Genomic DNA, 21,656 nt, shown 5'->3' with positions numbered 1-21,656 from the left:
TTCTTAAGTTGGATACTTTCATTCACTCTTGTTTGTCTCTGTTTTAAAGCTATGAATTTTCCCCTGAGTATCGCTTTCATCATATCCCATAAACTCTGATGTATCTTTACATTGCTTTTACGGGTAAGGTGTTAAGAGTCTTTATCACTAAATAAAGAACACAGATTTTTAAAAATTATTTGTGTTTTGGAAGATGAGTATAAAAAATTGCAATCCTTGTGTCCATTTTTGAAAAATTATTTTATTTTGTCTATAATTTCAACTACTTACCTCATTAAAGCTTTTTGTGGCATCCTTCAAAAACCTTTTCATTCAAATGTGGTTTTTTAATTTATTCATTCAAAAACATTTTATTAAGCTCTTAGGAATGTTCCAGGCTTTGGTACTAAGCCATGGAGGATGATATAAGACATAGTCCTTGGCATGAAATAACTTACGATGTGGTAAGGGCGACAGCCACATAAACACATGATAGTACTAGCATGGAATATGCATGGCAGAGATATTTCTAGGCAATCACAGAAGTCTCAAAAGGTAAAACCTAACTCATTTTGCGTATGAGAGTGAAAAGGCCATAGCCTTCTTGGAAGAGATTATATGGAAACTGAATCTTAAAGGTAGGCATGTGGGTGGCAGAAGAAGGGTGAGTACAGGTTCCAGAATAAAAGCCAGCCTTTATGTTTGTAGGGAAATAGCAGGCTGGTTAGTGCTACTGGAGGATAGGGAATCAGCAGAGAGCAGCTAGGATGGAAGCCAGAAGAGAAGACAAAGGCTGATTTAAGGAAAGCTTTCTCTCTGAAAGAACTTCTCTAAATCTCAATAGGTTGGGAGGTTAGGGAGGCCACAGAGACACAGTTGGCTTTGTCTTTTAGCTTGATCCCTCAGGTAGCTGGCGGAGGGTAGATTGTAAGATAAGACACTGTCACCCCATTTCCCTGCTGTTCACTGGTGAAGATGCTGAGGAACAGTGAGCTAGCTAAGGGTAAAGAAAGTACTCTGACAACTCCAAAATTTTAGAATAAAACTTTGAGTTACTCAGAATTTACATCAGAGGCTGAGTTCTTAGGGATTTGCATGGCTAAGAACAGAACCTTATTTAGCTTGTAATTACTTTCACTATCTCTGTTATGATTTAACTTTCTTTATAGCCTAGAACACATGAAAACATCAAAATTTCCTTGCCACATGAAGTAGCCACAAGAGCCACTTTAGAAATGTTTGTGCCGGCATGTGTACACTTGAAATAATGCTGGAAAGAGATACATGTTCTTGGCGTACGTTATTCAACAAGTTACCCTACAGATCTGAGCAGAGAACGGGTCACATTAGTTCTTTCCCTTGGCACACAAGAGGCTGGTTGTCCTTTGGAAATGGGGTTCTTTGGAATTCAGGTTGTACATCCCTAAAAGCAGGGTTTTCTAGGAGCAGTCCAGTCACGGGAAGGGCTGCAGTAGGTGTCAGGGCGCTGGAATAGAGCATCAGCCTCATTACCTCTGCCTCACCCCGCACTGGGAGAGGTGTGCCTTGCCACTGTAGCACTCTGCACAGATGTCGCCCTTTGTGGTTACTGCTGTTAGTGAGCAGAAGAATGTGGCCAAGGAGCCTGGCTCTGTGGTGAGGAGTGGGAGGCAGACACTCAGAGGGAGCCCCGGCCCTCTCTGTGCGGGCGAGTGTGAGATTTCAGGGCCCAGCTATCATTAGGAGCAGCTCCAGCTCTTCCAGCCTGGGAGTTTAATCAAAGGAATAACAGCAGACCACCCAGGCGAGGGCTCCAAGGCGAACGAATGTGCTGTGTCAGTCTCTCTTCCCCAGCCAGCCAGTGCCCGGGACGTGGCCAGGCCTCCTGGAAATGTGCTGACAGATACATAGGAGGGAGGAGACCCTTTCTGCTTCTCACATTTTTCATGTAGATGGAGAGTGGAAAAGAAAACCGTTCCATTTCTTTCATTTTTTGCTCCCTACCATGATACTCTTCTAGAGCAGTTCTAGAGAAGGGTGTATGCTGCAGCATAGAATGTTTGGTTTCGGGACGCCTGGGTGGCAGCAGCGGAGCGACTGCCTTTGGCTTGGGGCGTGATCCTGGAGTCCTGGGATTGAGTCCCACGTTGGGTTCCCTGCATGGAGCCTGCTTCTCCCTCTGCCTGTGTCTCTGCCTCTCTCTCTGTCTCTCTGTCCCATGAATGAATAAATAAAATCTTAAAAAAAAAAAAAGTTTGGTTTCTCACTCATTCTTATGTGAAGGAATTCTCTACCTTTTCTTCTGCATCAGAAGCCACCAGTGTGGACCTTGAGTGAATCTTAATTTCAAAATTTCCAACTTGAAGGTGAAATTGGCAGAGAGGGAGCTGAAATGATGATGAATGTTATCCAGAACTGAGGTGGATGGCACCCAGTTTATCACAAGCTTGGACATTTGGAACTCTCCTCCTGCCTCTTTAGTGTGCCCAGACACATTTGAACTGTTGTACATTTGTGTTCTGACTTGGTGTTGGTTTTCCAAGTCTAGCTCCTTTGGTTCTGTATTCTTTCTGGGTAGAAGTTAACATTTCTTTGTATTGTATACATTATCCTTTCCCATTTCAGAAACAGAAAAGGATAAATAGGAAAAACAGGAGCTCTTGAGTCAGTGAGACCTTGGAGAAGTTACTTAACCTCCCTATGCCTTGATTTCCTCCTCTGTAAAATAGAGTGATTTTGGTATTGAGGCTAATTCTCCTCCTGGGTCTCTGTGCCTCCTGGCTCTGGGGCCTCGCTCCAATTGAACCTAATTCTATAGCTCTTCTGTTGTCTCCTAAGGCTCTTAACCCACAGTGTTCCTTAGTTCCTTAGCCTGCTGTATAGTCTCTTGTTCTGAAATAACCTTCTTTTCACCCTGTCACCCCCTCAAGCTGTCTTCCCTGTACTACCAAAATTGTTTTAAAGTAACATGCCCTTGCTGTCCCCCATGCCCCTGACTCCATCCCAGCCACAGTTACTCTTGCAGTCTGACCTTATCTCTTACCATTTTGTCCAGCAATCTCTCAGAGTTTGCCAAGGACCCTGGAACTGCCAAATTTGGTCATTTTTTTTAACATTAATTTTTTTTAAATTTTTTTTAAATTTTTTAAATTTAAATTCAATTAATTAACTTGTGTTTTATTAGTTCCAGAGGTAGAGGTCAGTGATTCGTCAATCTTACATAACACCCAGTGCTCATTACATCACGTGCCCTCCTTAATACCCATCACACAGTTAATGGATCCCTGCACCCCCTGACCCTCCAGCAACCTTTAGTTTGTTTCCTATGATTAAGAGTCTCTTACAGTTTGTCTCCTTCTCTGATTTCCTCATTTTATTTTTTCCTCTCTTCCCCTGTGATCCTCGGTCACCTATTTTTAAACCTCATTCTCCCGCAGTATGTGGCACTATTATTGACCACCTCCTACCTGAAAACTTTTCTTAGCTTCTTTAACCCTTCAGTGATTTCTCTGGGAGCTCATCCTCCTCTTTCCCCTGAAGACTAGATTCCATTTACAACATTTTTAAAAAGCCACTGGCATTATAGACCTCAAATATATAAAACTGGCAACAGCAGGCTCTCCCTGATTAAAGACAGTGGGATGATGCCTGGGCAGTCTGCTTCTTCCTGTTCTTTGTAGCTCTCCTCCAGCACAGCTCTGAAGTCAGGGTGCAAGGCAACTGTTTTTTCAACATACAGTTTCCCCTTGGATAAATTTTCTCTTCCCATAGCTCCATCTGGTACTGTTCTGTGGATTTCTCCCCTGTATACATCTTAAGTGTGAACCTCTTTGCTGAGTGCCAAGTTCAGACTTCCAACTGTCAGGCATTTCTACCTCACTGTATTACCAGCATCCAAAACACACAATGCATTTTAAATGTATTTTGAAAATATTAAAAAAATAGTCCATCTAAAACCGACTTGTTTGTCTCCCTTTTCTCTCTTGGTGTTGGTGACACTGTAGTTCTCCTCAGGGTTTAGGTATGGAGCATTTGATTTATCGTTGTCTCTGTTTGCTTCTTCATTCCTTGTGTCCAGGGAGTTGCCAAGTCTGATTGATTTGGACTCCATAATGTCTCAAACCTATCTTCCCTGTTTCACTTTCACATTGACTGTCCTGCTTAAGCCCTGAATTATCTTAGCTGGACAGTTGCAATTACCTCTGCTCCGCTCTCCTGGCCGGCCTCTGGTCTACCTGGTCTTTGCTATAAAGGAATCTTTTTGAATCACAAGTCTGGTGATAATACTCCTTTGCTCAAGAAGCTCAAGGGGGCTTTCTGTTATCTACAATGTAAAGCCCAAGCTATTAAATGTTCTTCAAATCCGTTATTTAGAATCTGGCTCCAGGCTACTTTCTTCCATCTGTCCTCCCCCATCACACATGGCTTTGTGCAGCTCACCCAGAATTTGTTCAGCTCCACACCTTAGTTTTTGCTATCTTCTCATGGGAAATGCTCTGCTGTCATCATGTTTAACCTTATACATCCGTCCAGGCTCAACATAGATGCTGTTTGGCTCACAACCCTCTTGGGAGCTTTCCTAATGTGATCTGAAACTGGCCCCTGTGCTCAGAAAGCAGGTAGAGATCAAAGAGGCAAGCCGCTCCAGGTTGGGAGGCGTTTTAATAATAGCAAAGGGAACTTACATATGAGGCTTGTCTTGGGTGGCAGCAAGATGAATGGATCCCCACACCTGCCTCCAAATCTTAAAAATTTATAAAGAGGCCCTAACTGCACTCAGTCATATATACCATGCACGTATTTTCAGCACATCACCATCTCAAGGCTGTGTCCTTAGAGCAGCCTCTGGAAGTGGAAAAGGCAAGTGGAACCCACATTCCAAGGACAGGAGGAGGTGGTAAGGAGCCTCTGAGTGCCCCGGTCCAGTTTATGGGTCAGTTGGTGGCCATATGTTTCTCATGGTGTTCCCCAACAGGTGCCCCTTCACTCAGAGGCATGTCATTTCATGCATCACACTATGTCCAGATAGTTGTCTCCTGCAACAGTGAGCTCTTTGAGGGTAGTGTCCTGTGCTGCCTCAGAACCTGATTCATGAGTAATACTCAGTAAATGTGCTCATTCTACTGGGCTGTAAGTTACTTGGTTGAGGATGGTGACCAAGTTTCACCAGTTTTTTTTTTTTTTTCAGCTTTGGTATAGTGTATGTACTCGGTACATTTTTGAATAAAGAAATGAATGAGGAACCCACTGCTGCCCCAACCAGAAGTCATCTTTCTACTCTCCATGCTTCTTTAGCCCCTCATTAGTCTCTCTGTATAGTAAACCTTTTTATAGTGATTTTGGATCTCTTCTTTCCTGTCGAGTTATAATCTGTGTGATGGCACTTCTTCCTAATTCATCACCTAGCATAGCACCTGTGTACTAGGTAGGCACTTATCACATCCTTGCTAAATTAAAAAGAATCTCTCTTCTGCATTTTGTTGGTTTTTATATTTTTTTTTAAACTCTTGCTCTTCCATGTTTTTTCATTGACAGTACCACACTTGCCCTTCATCATAAAGCAGCCGATATTGGCTGAATGTCTGCTTTGCACCAGGCACTGTGCCGAGCACTTTTTATCATCTCTTTAACCCTAGGATGTAGATACTTATTTTTTACAGATGAAGAAAACAAGCTGGAAGGATAAGTGAGTATGCTAAGGTCATACAAATGGCAAGTGACTGAACCAGGATTCAAACCCAAGTCTGTCTGATGCCATGCTCTTTCTCTCAGTTTTTCCCTGCCTCCTCCTGTGGGAATCAGGATTCTAACCCCTCATCAGCTAAACACTGCTGCAGAGTGCTAGCCAAGCCAGTGCTTGAGCCTGCAAGAGAGACCTGGAGAGTTGAACTGTTTTCGTGATTAGAAGTGCTTTTCTACTCTCCGAAGCAGGTTGAGAGATGTGTGACTTTGTCTAGATTATCAGTTATTTGTTGAGTAAATGAATATTTGTTAGAATGAACTCTTTATTAGATTATTTTATGGTGACATCAGCTGATGCTTTGAGTAGGCAAAACTCAGCCTTCTTAATCTGCGGAGATGCAAAAATAGTGGATTGATTTATTATGGTGGTGGCAGCCCCCATCGACTTCTAAAAACCAAATATATAAATTGAAAACACTACCCAGCAATTTAGCTGTTTTGTAATGTTTCCCAGTAATGTCTCAAGTTTTAATCTAGAACTGTTTATAGATTTTGGAGCCCTAAATGTCAATATGCTTATGTGTATTATATAAATGACAATGTTTGACAGAGGGGGTACATGACAAGAGGACCTTGTGCTGATGTATTGGAACTACAGAGATTCCCAGCTTTTCATAACCTCTTAAAATTTAATTAACTTTATAACTCATATCTTTTGGTGATCAGAGTGTAGATTTCTTGAGGTTCATCTTATTGGCATCCAGGAACTGATACAGGAGTTGAAGCTGTCTTAAAATATGTTGGTTGGTGTGGCTAATGATTTAATACATTCTCAGGAAGTGCCCTTGAAATAATGGTTAAAAAGATAGCTGTTTTAAGGATGATTGTTTTTCATGTTCTTGGTTGAATATTTCTCTAGTGTTGAAAATGATGTAGTAAGTGATCTGGCACTTTTGGTTTTCCTTTTCTTTTATCTTGAGTGAAGTGGATCTTGGTCCACTGGTGTTTCCTACTCCAGGACTGCCTTTGGTTCTAGCTGCATACATTAAAACAAGTCAGAAAGGACTTGCCACTGCAATTCCATGTTCTAGATCATTCAGCGTCCCATGGTCAGGAAATGAAAGTTTCTGTGGCAGGCTTATATGAATGACACAGAGACCATTATTCTCAAGATGATATTGGTGTAGTTCTGAGGACATTATGAATGCAGATGTACACAAATTAATCTTCATATCATCCTGAGTGATTCTTAACCTTTTCAGAGTCAGGGATCCCTTTGAGAATTGAATGAAGGCTATCTTCTTCTGAAAAAACTGTACACTCAGAAATCTGCATTAATTTGAAAGAGTTCAAAAAAAAAAAATTTGAAAGAGTTCATAGACACCCTCCCACTAGGCTCCTTCTTGATGCCCCCTGACTCATGGCCTCCAAGTTAAGAACCTCTGAAAACTTTTAAGGTAGCATATGGCTTATAGTAATGATAATTTGGCCAAAAATGATCACTCCAAATCTTTTATTTTTTTTAAGAATTTATTTATTGGGGCACCTGTGGCTCAGCGGTTTAGCGTCTGCCTTCGGCTTGGAGCGTGGTCCTGGGTCCTGGGATCAAGTCCCACATCGGGCTCCCACAGGGAGCCTATTTCTCTGCCTGACTATGTCTCTGCCTTTATGTGTCTCACATAAATAAATGGTGAAATCTAAAAAATATATATATATTTATTCACAAGAGACACACACACACACACACACACACACACAGAGAGAGGCAGAGACATAGGCAGAGGGAGAAGAAGCAAGCTCCATGCAAAGAGCCCGATGCGGGACTCGATCCCGGAACTCCCAGATCATGCCCAGAGCCAAAGGCAGACGCTCAACCACTGAGCCACCCAAGGTGTCCCTAATCACTCCAAATCTGTGATCACCTTTGCTTCACATATTCTGTATATATTTCGGTGATATCCCCCAATGAGGGTGTAATCTCTACATAAGCAAGGGTTTTTGTCTTGTGGGTTTTTTTCATGGTTCTTGCTCAACGCTGCGAAGAAAGCCACACAGTAGCTGATAAATATTTGTTGGATTAATGAAATAATCTTCTGAAGCTACATCTCTAGACCTCACGTGAGCTGTGGTGAGATTGTAAGCTGCATTGGGAGCACTGTGCCACCAGTTGGCTCACATTTCAAGATATTATTTGATCTTTCATGTTGAATTCCCAGCCTCCATTTTGATAAATTAAATACATGACGTTTGCAAATGCCTAGTGAGCCTGAGGTTCAAGATCAGTTTCACTCAAGATAAAAGAAAAGGAAAACCAAAAGTGCCAGATCCATACTTACTAGACGATTTTCATCACTGGAGAAATACTAAGAACACATGCAACCCAATCTCAAATTGAGTGTCAGCCTTTTGCAATTTCAGTGCCAAGAAGAAATATACAGTATAGACATTGTGCAGACAAGGAGTGAAAACTGTATGCAAAGCTCTCATTTCCCGTGTTTGAGAACCTTGCCCAAGGCTTCAAGACCAGGCAAAACTCATCTCTAAAATTATGCGGGCTGTAGCAAGAGCAACACTTACCTCTCTCTAATCACTGATTATTTTATTTCCCATTATTCCAAAGCAGCCCCTCCCTTGTGGTATTTGCAAAAAGAGGTAATTTGGAACCTTTAATTTCCTTTCTGGGCTTCCAGTGACATTAATCACTTTTCCACTCACTGGTGAAACTAGCTGCTAGCTAGAGGCTCTGTGTGTGTGTTTGGGTCTGGTTGAGACCCACTTCATTTAGTATATAAATCTTTTGTGCCTGCTGGGCTAAGCTCTGAGTATACAACAATGAATGAGACAGTAATTTGTGGGTCAAGATAGGCAAATAAACCTGCAATTATATTATAATACAAATCATGGCATGAAGCTCTTTCAGCTCTACCACCATGCTCCTTTAAAAAAAAAAAAGATTTTACTTATTTAGGTGAGGGTAGGGGAGAAAGCAAGAAGAGGGACGGGGCAGAGGGAGAGGAAGAAGGAGACTCTCTGCTGAGCAGGGAGCTCAATCCCAGGACCTGAAATCATGACCTGAGCTGAAGGCAGACACTTAACTGATTGAGCCACCTAGGCACCCTACTAGTACTACACTGTTGAAGAAGTTTAATGACAAGGCTCCTTTACAGCTAAGGGAGATTATTTATAAAAAATAAATTCGACACTAGGAAGTAAGTGCAAAGTGGTAGCAACAGGATTTCAGGATCCTGCTGTGTTGAAGTGGTTTGAAGGACCTTCTTAGAGGCAGTGATAAAATACCAAAGAAGCTTGTGATCTTCCATGTTGGGGGTAATCCCTGCCTCCTGGCATAGTTATATATTTGCTGGTTGTTTTTTCCCAAGCAGCAATGATAAACCTTGGTACTGTGTTAAGAAAGGTAAAAGTCATGTGAAAACCCACAAGCCCTAGTCAGCAGAGGGCTACATTTGTAGCAGTGGAGAATTAATGGTCTGCTATGCATGGAGAGTGTCTTATCCTTAAGGCACTGATGGCACATACATACAGAGGCAGATGCCAGTTTATGATTGACCTGGTAGAAGACTCGAGGGCTCATGTTGAATGCCAGTATCTTATTTTTCTCATTAACCTGTGTCGTCTTCCCAAATATCTACTACAACTTCACCATCCTTAAATATCAGTTTGTTTGATATTGTTCTGTGGTGGAGCTGGAAATTACAGCACAAATGGTCGTTAAACACTGATTTAGGAAGAACTATGGCTGGAATCTAGGATTCCAGAGTCACTGCCTTGGGGTTCAGAAGATGTCCAGAAAGGATCCTTCAGGCCAAAGCCCCTGCTTATTATTATTTTTAGTTCCAAGCTCCTGAGTGGAATTCCTAGCTTTGGTGATTTGGGCTAGAGAATATCTGATCCAATGTCTCTTTTTGCTTACCAGGCAGGCCACAGGCCTAGACCAAAGCCGTCTAGTTACACCTTCCCCACAGGCCCACCCCCCCAATCCTGATCCTCAAAGCATTCTGTTGAAGAGAGGCATAGAAAGGGTAAATCTAAGCAAAGGTGTATTTGCACTAAGGCCCACTCTCTGCCCCTCCCTTCTCAGAATGCCAGGCAGCACTATTTTGCCTTACTGCTGCATGGGAAGATAGATCCAAAAGAGCTGATCCAAGAAGAAACCATGAACAATGAACATATAAACTCAAGAGCTTTTATCATTAGATTGCAAAATGGCTCTCTATCTCCAAGGCCCAGCACTCTTCCTAAGCCTTAGGAGGGAAGTGAGAGGAGCCCAGCAGTGGCATATCCTACATCCCAGACTTGGTACCACTCACCTACCTGACTGCCATGGCTCTCAACAAGTCTTAATTTTCCTTAATAGTTCCTTTCACCCCAGCCCTCAAAAACAGCACTAGAGATCTCTACGTACAGCATGATTCTGATAGAGCCCTACTCTATCAGAACCCTTGAACAAACTTATGTTCTGTCTTAGGTCTAGAGCAGAATCTTTAGTCTGGCGTTCAAGGATCTCCCTGAGCCATTTTTCTTTCTTTTCCTATCTTTTATTGTTCTGAGCTTTAGCCAAATTAGACTGCTTCTTTTCAGACATTTTTCCTGCTTATCTATCTCTGCATTTTTACTTAATTTTCCTGCTCAAGGAACCACCACCACCCTGCTACCCCCACAGCAATTTTCTTACCAGTCCTTTCATGCCCAGCTCAAATGTCTTCTTTGAATTCCCTTAACTATTTATGATAGTAGTTATCACTTTCTAGAGGCCTTAAATCTTACCATCTGTCCAGGTGTCTTGTCTCACTAGGTTACCAGCTACTTCATGGCTTGAGGGCAGAAGCCACATCTTAATCTGTATAAACTCTTAGGATTTTAAAAATTTATTTAAATTCAATTAACATATAGCGTATTACTAGTTTCAGAGGTAGAGTTCAGTAATTCAGTCCTTTTTTTTTTTTAAGATTTTATTTAAGAGCAATTATGAGAGAGAGAGAGAGAGAGAAAGAAGGAGCAGGGGGAGGGGTGGAGGGAGAGGGAGAAGCAGACTCTTCACTGAGCAAGGAGCCAATGTGGGGCTAGATCCTGGAACTCCAGGATCATGACCTGAGCTAAAAGCAGACACTTAACTGAGCCACCTAGGTGCCCCGCATCAGTCTCATTATATCCCATGTCCTCCTTTATGTCCATTACCCAGTTACCCCATCCCCAAAATCCCCTTCCTGTACCCTTAGGATTTTACCCAAGGCCTTGCTTACAATAGGCAGTGCAGTAGATATTTATTGGATTATCTCTGAGGTTTGGACTTCTTTTGAGCATTCAGGTGTGCAGCATTTCTAGAGCATGCCAACTAGAGCTACAGAGATCCAGTTAGGCCTGGCCCTGGATCCTCTTTGGATACCAAAAGGTTATATATCTGGGTGGGTGGTGGGTATATTCTGGGAAGCCATCAGGGCAGTGCCATCATATTTTAATTATAGTGCTGGCAGCAGCACTCCTTTTAGCAAACAGCAGTAACAAGCAGTAACACTTGGGCGGGCCAGCCGCCGGAAATTGGCCTCCCTCTCTGTTTCTCCTACCCCCTTTTCAATCCATCACCTGTATTTATTCCTACTGTAATTTAAACACCTGTCTAGAAGGAATGTGTGCAATGTGTCCTTACTCTACACGTTCAGTTATTTGCTCACCTGCCTTATTCGGATGACTGGCTCTAAAATAAACAGCATTTTGGTATTAAAAGAAAAAATGCACTGAGGTCACTGTGGCAGTGGACAAGAAGAAGGGAATGGGAGTGAAACCGCTGGACACGGTGCTCCAGGAGAGTGGGAGCAGAAGAGGGAGACAGCAAGGGTTGTGGAGCATCTGCCTCAGGCTTAGGCAGCTGTGAGATCCTGAGATCCCGTGACTAGGTTTTCCCATGGGCAATCATTGACTTAGGTGACCAGCTAGAGAAAGGCTGACAGAAGAATATTCAACAAGCTAAGCTGGTTGTTTTTAATGCATAAATATCTTGGTTATTTTTTAATGACCACTGTTTCTCAAGGCAGCATCACAAGTAGACTCCAAATTTTCTGAACCTTGTTCTTAACCATTTTATCCATGTTTGCATCCTTGGCAAATTGAATGATTATTCGTGTCAATGTCTGAACATTTGGACAACATTGAGAACTAGTAAAATCTTAAAGCTCCTGATAGGATTATCTTCTCTACTCCTTCCCCTTGGGTGTTTTATATCTTGCTCTTCACCCCATCAAGGCATTTCTGCTGGTACTTGGAAGACCTTCTGAACTTTGTGCGGAGAACCCCGGAATCCTCTTTACTTTTCACCATCTCTTATAAGAAGTGCTTCCTTGACTTTAACACGCTCTCAAGAATTACCTGTGGATCTTGTCAAATGCAGATTTCCTTCCCTGAGGTAGAGGCTGACTGAGAGTCTGCATTTTTATCAAGCTCCCAGGGATTGCAGATGCTGCTGGTCCAAGATAGAATTGTAAATTCCAGACTCAGTGGGGCAAGGCAGTGGGAGTAGCACAGTGCTTAGAAACTACAAGATTGGGAGATTTTGCATCCGGCTGACCAGGAATTGAAACTAGGGGCTGACAAGTAACAATTATTTGTTCTTGGGCAGGTTATTTTACCTCTCAACCCCTATTTTCCCATTTGTAAATGAGGGCAGTAATTCTACCTAACAGATTTATCTTGAAGATTAAATGAGTTTATGTATAAATATACCCACATACACTTAGAACAATGTCTGGCAAAAATTAAGTGCTCATTAAATTTAGGTTATCATTAGTGCTAATAATATAACTTTGTTGCATTTACTGTTACTGTAGTGAACTTGAAAAGTTTTGTATTTTAATAAAAATTAAGGTAGAATGTATTAGAGGTTCAAACACAGATTTACATGGTTCTTACAGATGTGTACTATCTTTCGCACATGAAGATGTTGATATCCGTTATCAGCAAGGCATGTTATTTAATTACTGAAACTAATTAAGATGGGTTTTAAACTATCCCACCTGTCTTCCAGACTCTCGTGACCAGTGGCATGAATTCATGAGTTGGCCAGCCTGGATTTAGTAGCATAGACTGTGGTCATCGGCCCAGAGAATCCACCTAGACCATTGGCTACAAGGGCCACCTTAATAGTCTAATATTCCTAACAAAAAATGATGAGTTCTTTCTCTTATAACTGGTGCTATGTCTTTATGCACTATAAGCCTGTCCTTCTTTAAAATTCTTTAGTGTGAAATGTTCATTATTACTGAAAATCTGATTTTCAATATATACCATTTTCCGTTTCTCTTCATCTGATGAAGCTTTGTGTACCTGGAGAAATATAGATGGACAGAGAAGCAGATGCAGCCTGGTGACAGCCATATTCATCATCCTTCTGTCCTGTTAGGAACAAACCTCCAGATGTGAAGCCTAACTGGCTTAGACAGTTTCAGGCCTGGCCCACTGCTGGGAGATTTACCCTGCACTTAGGTCTTCCCTAGTCAAGGCAAGATGCTTCTAGGGCCACAGTTGATGCTTGAATCCATTTTAGTTCATTGACTCCTTCTGCCTCTCCTGGAAGAAACTGGGAAACTGAAAGCAAGACCCAGAGGCTTTCTTAAAGTCATTTAATCTAGAAATGATTTGCTTAGACCAAACTCGAGCAAGGTCTGTACAATAAGATTCAGCTAAATCTGGTTGAGGCTTCAGAGCTGTGCTGTCTGATAAGGTAGCCAGTAAGTGCATGTGGCTTTTTAAACTTAAGTTATATAAAGTTTAAATTCCAGTTCCTCATTCATACCACCCACATTGCAAATACAGTAGCCGTAGCCACATGTGGCTCTTTTATTAGGTGATACAGACTTTAAAAAAAAATATTTTATTTATTTATTCATGAGAGACACACAGAGAGAGGCAGAGACACAGATGGAGGGAGAGGCAGGCTCCCCGCAGGGAGCCTGATGCGGGACTCGATCCCAGGACTGGGATCACGCCCTGAGCCAAAGGCAGATGCTCAACCGCCGAGCCACCCAGGTGTCCCTAGGTGATACAGATTATAGAACATTTCCATCATCACAATACATTCTGTTGGATCATACTGTTCTAGAACAGGGGTTGAAAGTAGGTTCATCTCCTTTGTCACTTCTGATTGACTGGCTTTGGCTGGAGGACTGTGAAAAGAAGATTTTGAGCCCATATCTAAGTGAGCTCCAAATTATTTATTTACTAGCAACATAGGTCCTCGGAAGACTGCGCTGAGTGGGTGGGAGTAGTGGCATAGGTCCTGGGTGTCTTCTAGACAAAACCACAGAAGTAAGAATAGAATATTTAAAATAGAGGATCAGTTGTTACTATTTAAAGAGACTAGTTATATTTTTAACACAAATCCTTTGGAAAGAAAGATGAGAAGCTTTAAAAGTTTTGTTATTCTTAATCTCTCATTTAAGTAGTGGGCCCCTTTAGCTGTTTTCAAAATAAACTAACAATGGTACTTTCGTATAGAAGGAAATCATAGTAGCTACCATTTTTTTTGTCTATCCATAAAATAAGGAATTGATGTTACATGAAAAAACAAAACCTACCAGGAATCTAAAATTAATTTCGTGTTCTTGCTACCACCCTTTACTGTACCTGCTAAGAAACAAAACTGATTGAGAATGGGTTTTTTTTTCCCTACTTCTTTAATGTCCTCTGGTAATTTGAGGTATCCAATTATATTTTCAAAAATCTCTAACAATTAAGGATAGCTAGGATTGTTTCCAACTAGTTTTAAAACTAGAGAATGAATTTTAAAACAAGAGTACCAGTTCTGCAACTGTTATATAATCTTGAGCAAGTTAATTATTGTAAACTCTCTGAGCCTTAGTTTCTCCTTCTCTGAAAGGGAGTATAATGGGTGAGGAGTGATGGGTAAGGAGTGAGATATAAAACCTCACTTAAAGTACCTGACATTACTACTGCAAGAACTCAAATGTTAAACCATGTTTTTTGGGAAAAAATATACCAGATGCACTTGGAGGAGAATATTCTCTGTTCTCATCTTGGCCCTGCACTTAGTAGGAATGTGATTTTTGTGTAATTGCTTACTCTCAGAATTATCTAACAGATTTTAGTTTCCTCTTTTGTAAAATGGGGATAATAGTAGGACCTACTTCAGAGGGCTTGTTCAGGATTACGTGAGATAACACACATCAAACAATTCAAGGACATTTGGTACAGGGCACATTGTGAGCATTCAGGCATTCGGTAACTTAGCTCTTATGATAAAAATGATGTTTAAATTAGGAGTGGCCTTGCCAATAGAGAGAAGATTCAACACATCTGATATTTCTTCTCCTTCCCATTCACTAATCTCTAAACTACACAGTTTATGCTAAACATGGTAACGTGTGTACATTTTGTTTATTTTATTGCTGTTCTATAAATTATTAATAAGCCTCTTTTATTAGGGTTTTGGCCCACTGACTGAGGCTGTAATTAGAGAAGCCATTAGTTATCATAAAGACCTTTTTCAAGCTCCTGTCTCATTTGAAAGGCCTGATGATTAAAGCAGGGAGCAGGGCAAAAAGGAAGAAGGCTCAGCAAAGGCTCAGGGCAGGAGTGAATTCAGTCCTGTAGGGAGATATTAGATTGTCTGAGAACCTCAGGTGTAGGAAGAAGGACAGGCTCTTCAAAGATTCGTGAGCCAGAGAATACTACCATAACCTTCCCTGGTGTCTTCCCTTCCCACAATCTAGCCCCTGTGTGTCTTCTGAGCAGCAGAAGGGGATGAGAAGTGATAAGCCAAGGTTGGCTTCTGAGTCTAAAGATGGGTCTACACTGGAGGGCACAGCCCGAGTATCCTGTAACCCAACCTCCACAAACACCAGGAATCACTCCTGATCTATGGAAAATGCTTTTTTCCCAAGAAAAATATTTGAGTCCTTTGGTGTGAAGACCTAGTCCTAGGCTATTTTCACATACTGAGTTCTCTAATTAGGGATGAAGCACTGTACAGTTGCCAAAAATGATTTATGTTTCTTTCAGAATTTTCAGATTAAAAAAAAAAAAAAACATGACAATGCTCCAGAATTCTTCTATTTGTAAATGTCAAAATTACTAAGTTCTTAGGACATTATTCTAGAACACTTCTCCTGGAATGTCCATCTCCTGTGCCACTTGTCTCTGGCTTCTCACACCGGATACCTTGCATTCAGCTCTATGCCCTCCCTCTTTTCAGCATCCTCTCCCTGTGCAACTGATTTTGAAAGGCTTTTACAACCATCCTTTCTTTTCTGACTTCATCCTCACTGTGCAGGTTTTAAATTCGACTCACCTCTGTATTTCTCATAATAACTTACATTTTTTTCTTTTGAATTGTAAAAGTAATCCATGCCTTTCAGGAGTATGTATCTGTGTGTATGTGTATGTTGAAGGAAATCTGGATCTGCTTTCTGTAGTTTCATAGGTGATTTTTTTTTTCTTTAACTTATCAGCATGGTTCTGTATCATTAAGAATTCTTTGAAAAATTGTCACATACATAATATTGTCTCATATTGGCAAACCAAAATTTACTTAACAACACTGTTAGCCATTTTGATCTTCCCCTTTTTCAATACTAAAATCAGTGCTTGTTTTCAAGATATGTTCACAATATAGTGTCGTAAGAAGATGGACTTTGGAGTTCCAGAAACCATGGTCCAGATCCTAGTTTGGCCATTTGTTCTTAGGCCTCAGTTTCCTTCTTTGTAAATGGGGATTATAATGATACTTACCAACAGTATTATGACAGTTTAAATAGGATGTATATAATGTACTCATTTTCATAGAGGTTCACACATTGTAAATTCTGCTGAATACTAATTGCTCTTATAGTAGTCATCATCGTAAATCATGTGCAATTAGTTTTTAGCACAGTAGCTAAAAGTTAGATGGTAGTACAAATCCTTTGATACCTTAAATAATATACTGCTAAATTCTAGAAAGATTCTACCAATTTATAGTCACAAATAAATATAAGTACATATCTAATCTCACCCCCTGCCATGATTAGGTACTATGTTTTTTATTATTGTATGTCAATGTGTACACAAAAATGTTTTCTTGTAATTTACATTTCTTTGATTGTCAGTGGAAATGACTAGTTTTAAAAGTTTAGTCAGCTAATTATATTCCTTTCTTGTAAACTGTTTATTGGGGTCAGTGCCCATTTTTCTTTTGCCCATGCATCTTTTTTTCTAAATCAATGAGTTCTTTTTGTGTCGTAAGAAGTATTATCAGGTACAACTAAAAATAAATGTATTGTGCATGTAGAACCTGCAGATGAGGAAACAAGGGCCAGAGAGGCTAAGTAGTTTGCCTAGTGTTTCAGACCCTTGCTTGGCACAGAGTAAAATATGCGGTAAACTCTTGCTGTCTTTATTTTTTTTTTTTTAAGATTTTATTTATTTATTTATGAGAGACATAGAGAGAGAGAGAGAGAGAGAGGTAGAGACACAGGCAGAGGGAGAAGCAGACTCCATGCAGGGAGCCCGACACAGGACTCGATCCCAGGACTCCAGAATCATGCCCTGGGCCAAAGGTGGCGCTAAACCGCTGAGCCACCCGGGCTGCCCGCTGTCTTTGTTATTAATCTTTGTATTTCACAGCACCTGGCTCAGTACAGTATTTTGCACACAGCAGGGGTAGAATACATACTAGGTAACTTATGTTGACACCAGCCACCTTCACTTCTCTTTGGCGTATACAGAAACCAGCCTTTATTGGGTGCCTTGGTTACAGCCACTGTTTTAGCTCAAATGGATCAGTATCTCTTGAACTTTACTTGATTTTTTCCGTATGTTTTTAATGATACTTTTCTAAAACGCTGTAAAATCAGGTTATTTCCCCTCACTTCATTTCTAGGTAACAAACCTGAATTTGGCAAGTGGCATCATAAACAGAAGCAGTGCTTCAACCCCTCCCACCCTTCGGCCTGTCATCAGTCCTAGTGGCCCAACATGGTCAGTACAGTCAGACCCCCAAGCTCCTGAGAGCCACTTCACCCCTCCTGGAAACAGGTATGTAAAGGGTCATGGAGTCAGCGTTTGGGTCACAGAGACAGCTTGGGTCCTAAGAGAGTCATTCCTACCTTGAACTCCCTGTACTGACACCCATGAGACAGGTGCCCTTCCCCATCTGTCCCAGGACTCTGGCACTTGAATAAAGGGCCTCATTTTACTTGTAAGATAGTTTGTGGGCAAATCAAAGGCAAAGGAAATTTCGACACAGTTTATTAGTAAGCTCACTTCAGGGTAAAAGAGGAAGAATTTATACTATGTTCAATCCTTGCCTGTGGTCTACATTTTCATGTTTTGTCAAAAGTCAAAACTTGTCTCCTTACTCTTGTTTATACCTTGTACTACATTGCATTTCAGTAACTTTGAACTCTTTTTTTTTTTTTTTGAGGACATAATTGTTTTTTATGTTTCCATCTAGTTTATAAAATTAAACTGAAACAGCCTCCCTGGACAATGTTCATTTGGGAAGTGGGAAGGAAATTTCCCTTATGTAGTTGAGCGAAGTGACAGAGGATAAAATCCAAATAGATTCTAGCCATAAAATAAGCAACTCCTGAATAAAGAAAAAAAACACTGTATTGAATTCTAGTCTTGACCCACATTTTAAGTTCCCTATTAAAAAAAATGTAAGAAATGGATTTCCAGGGCATCTTGCATTCATGGCTATTAAATATGGGTTTAATTGCATCTATCCCTGAGTGGAGTGAGCTAGAAAGGAATGTGACTGTTACGATGAAGTATTCTGTTCCCTCCAAATAAAGATAAGTGTTCCCTCCAAATAAAGAAGCTCTGCCACAGATGTCCCACCAAGTCCCCAACCCCGTACCAGCTCTTCCAGCTTCTCCCAGCCGGCCAGCTCTTAGCATGCTGACTTGCCTCGTGGTTGCAAGAGATGACCAAAGACTTGGCTATGAAGGAAATACCTATTTGTTGTTGAAGTATCTGTTGGTGTTAGAATTATTACTGAAGGAACTAATTTGGGAAGCAGAGACTCTGCCCAGGAAGCAACATAAACACAAGCACATTACATCATGCTTGAGTACAGTGTCTTTCATACCAGTAATCGTTGTGGTCAAGGGTGAAAAGAATCATCTTAACTGAGAATTATAAAGAGTTGAAGACCACGAGGCAGGACGGTTGCAGACAGGATATCCTCCCATGAAGTTCTCTTCACAGGAGTCTGTCGTTTGTTAATTTACAATCTACAGAATAACCACATTCCTAAAACATAAGTTGTAAAAAAGAATTCTGTTTATACCATAGCACTTTATTTTCCATATAAAATATTTCCAAATATTCCATTTTCATTTCACAGTCAAAGCCTTGTTTCTATGGGAAACATTTTCCCTGCCATCTTGGGTATACTGTCTATATGACAAGGCTGTAAGCATTTTCCATACTATAAACAAAATGTCAGATCTACACACTATGGCTGGGTTTAGAACCTTCTTGTGTTAAAACCTGTCTGGCTCAGCTTGTGGAATTCCCAGGTAGTACCAGTGCAGAGACACAAAGATGTGGAGCATCCATCCAAGTCAGAGCCCAGACCTAGAGTCCAGCACTGTGAATGGCCTTCTCCTAGCTAGACTGTGCTTGTGAGCTGCAGGAAAAATAGCATGTGATACCACCGACCTCAGAGCCACTGGTACCAGAAAGTGGGCTCCTCCGGAATCCCCCGGCCTTTCCCTTTGTGGGTTAGTTGTACCCACAGCAGCCCTCTCGTCACCTGCTCTTCAAGCTTAAGGGCCAGTTTTCAGGTCCCATTTCAGTCTAGGGTAGCCCTGGTTGCCAGAACAGCCTGGAGGCTCAGCTTGTGGAATTCCCAGAGGTATCCACCCCAGAGCAGTGCTAAGTGAATTTTCCAGGGTCCTTCCAGACCTGGCTGTGATGTGAACAGCAGCCAGACCTCCAGCAGGCGTTCTGCACAGTACCATACCCCAGTTTCCATTTTTACCTGGTAAGTCACTGTTTTGTGGATAGTCTCTTGTCCCTCTCTTAGTAGTAAAGGTGACTAAGTTCAGTGAATATGGGATTAATAGCTTAGAGATCTGAGTTTTATTACTGGTTTTGACACTACGTGACCCTAAACTATTCATTTAATCTTTTTATTGGGTAAGCATACTTACGTATAAACTGGCCTGTTTTGAGAGCTTTTAACTTGCCCTGAAAGCACTTTGATCTCCCTGGAAGTAGGTGCTAAGTAAATAAGAGGTACTCTTACTAGTTCATCTACAATAGCAACAGTGGATTCCAGTGCTGATAAGCTCTGAGAATTCACTAAACTGGGGGCTGTCCTGTGAACAGTAACAAGATGTAAAGAGAATCCTTCCCTGGCTGTGGTTTCCATCTGCATATTGGAGGATTCAGTGACTTGGTAGCCACAGGAATGAAAACTGGTGACTCACGAAAACTCTGCAAATAGTGTTATTTTTCATTTCCCTGTGGTGTTGCTATTGTTCTCAATTTTATGGATCACACAAGTTTTCACCAGACAACCTTGTTCTTCCCCCGCTGTTTTGAAACCACCCCAAATGCAGCCTCAGGGCTGTCGTCTCCCATTGGGTCAGTGTGAGCTCAGCCCAGCTCCTCAAATCCCTTGGTTCCTCTGGTCTGTCTGGAGTCCCTGTTCAAGCTTTGTTGTGGGAGAGGAAGGCAAAGAGCCCACGACTTGCCCAGACAGTCTGAGGCCTGGCCATGTAGCTTGCAGTTCCCTAGACACTCTGGAGCTGGACTTGGCCAGCCATTCCTCTGTTGTTACTTTTCAGAGGTAATAAGTGAGATTAATTGCAGGCCATTCTCCAGAAGAGAAAGTAGTCAGGGCCAAAATCAGTCACATGTTTAGAAGCCTGAGGTGTACCTCTAGGCAAGGCCGATTTAGAATTATACAATAGGCCCTCTGGGATGCAGGTACCAAGTGCTCATGACCTCTTTTTTCTTAAAGGGAACAGTTTTGGTTGCTAGATAGGGATACCTGAGTATCTAAGCTTTTCTTTAGCCAATGAGATGGGTTAGATTTTTCAGGCTGCCTTTTAACTATACATTTTCTGGGCCCATGGGGCATTGGTAGGGACTGGAAGCAATAAAGAGAGACATGTCTTCAGTACTGCTAGCCTTGCCTGGGAGTTGGACTATGTTGGGCCATGTCAGGGAGGGACATTATCTAGGTGAGGAGTGCTCAGCAGGCTCACAGTGCATCTTTCTTTGTGAGACCTGGAAGGGTTACTGTAAAGTCTTGGCTGCTGCTTGGAATGATTTGGGAAGGACAGGGCCTCAGACGGCTTGGCAAGAACCTGAGGCCCTGTTTTTTTCCAGTCCAACCCTTCCTTGTGTATCGAGCTGTCAGGGAATCCCACGAATGTCTGGCTTCTGCCCCTTTGTATGTTTTTCCAGCATTTGTCATTGAATTATTTTTATCCATCTCTGGCTTTTTCACACATGCAACCTGGGGATTTGTCTGTTCCTCGATATTAAAGGTGGGGGAGGTTGAAAGCAAAGCTATGAGTTTGTTCCTCCTTTTTGGGACAGGGCAAGACATCGTGGGCTAGATGTGCTCGGTCTCACTGGCCCCCACTCTAGAGAGTAGCACAGGGGAATGGGATACAATGAAACACTGTATCTTAGAAATTTGGGCTGTATTTCACATCTCTCTGTCCCTCTGCCCTCTTACTTGCAGAAATAAATTATGAGAGTCTGATCCCCTACTTATTATAATTTTTAGGAACAAGTTTTTCACAGATTTTGATTCTAGTTTAGCTAATACTTTTCTTCCTTCCTTTAGATTATTAGAAATGTTGCTTGAGAGTCAGGTCTCTGACTTCCCATCTTTTCATTCTTAATAAATCCTCAGAAATATGAAGTTTGCTATTTAAAAGAAAAAAAAAACATTCATTTTCCATGTGTTAGGCATTAAGTTAAATGCTGGAGAGTCATTATAAATAAAACAGGATAGTGCTTGATCTCACAGAGCTTACTGT

At 41.4% G+C, this 21,656-nt stretch overlaps 1 protein-coding gene across 17 annotated transcripts in view; it reads left to right on the top strand.

The window, feature by feature from the left end:
• Window positions 1–21,656, top strand: part of TTLL5 (tubulin tyrosine ligase like 5) — a 268,339-nt gene that overhangs the window by 121,496 nt on the left and 125,187 nt on the right. For all 17 annotated transcript variants that reach the window (XR_005988409.1, XR_005988410.1, XM_041758913.1 and 14 more), the window contains one exon: window positions 17,528–17,682. Coding sequence is in view for 15 of the 17 variants with exons in the window: in XM_041758913.1 (XP_041614847.1) it covers window positions 17,528–17,682 (155 nt within the window). In the remaining 2 variants the exon portion in view is untranslated. The remainder of the gene's footprint in view (window positions 1–17,527; window positions 17,683–21,656) is intronic.

This window comes from Vulpes lagopus, chromosome 6 (assembly GCF_018345385.1).
Source record: "Vulpes lagopus strain Blue_001 chromosome 6, ASM1834538v1, whole genome shotgun sequence".
Lineage (NCBI taxonomy): Eukaryota > Metazoa > Chordata > Mammalia > Carnivora > Canidae > Vulpes > Vulpes lagopus.
This window is presented reverse-complemented; position numbering and strand designations above follow the sequence as displayed.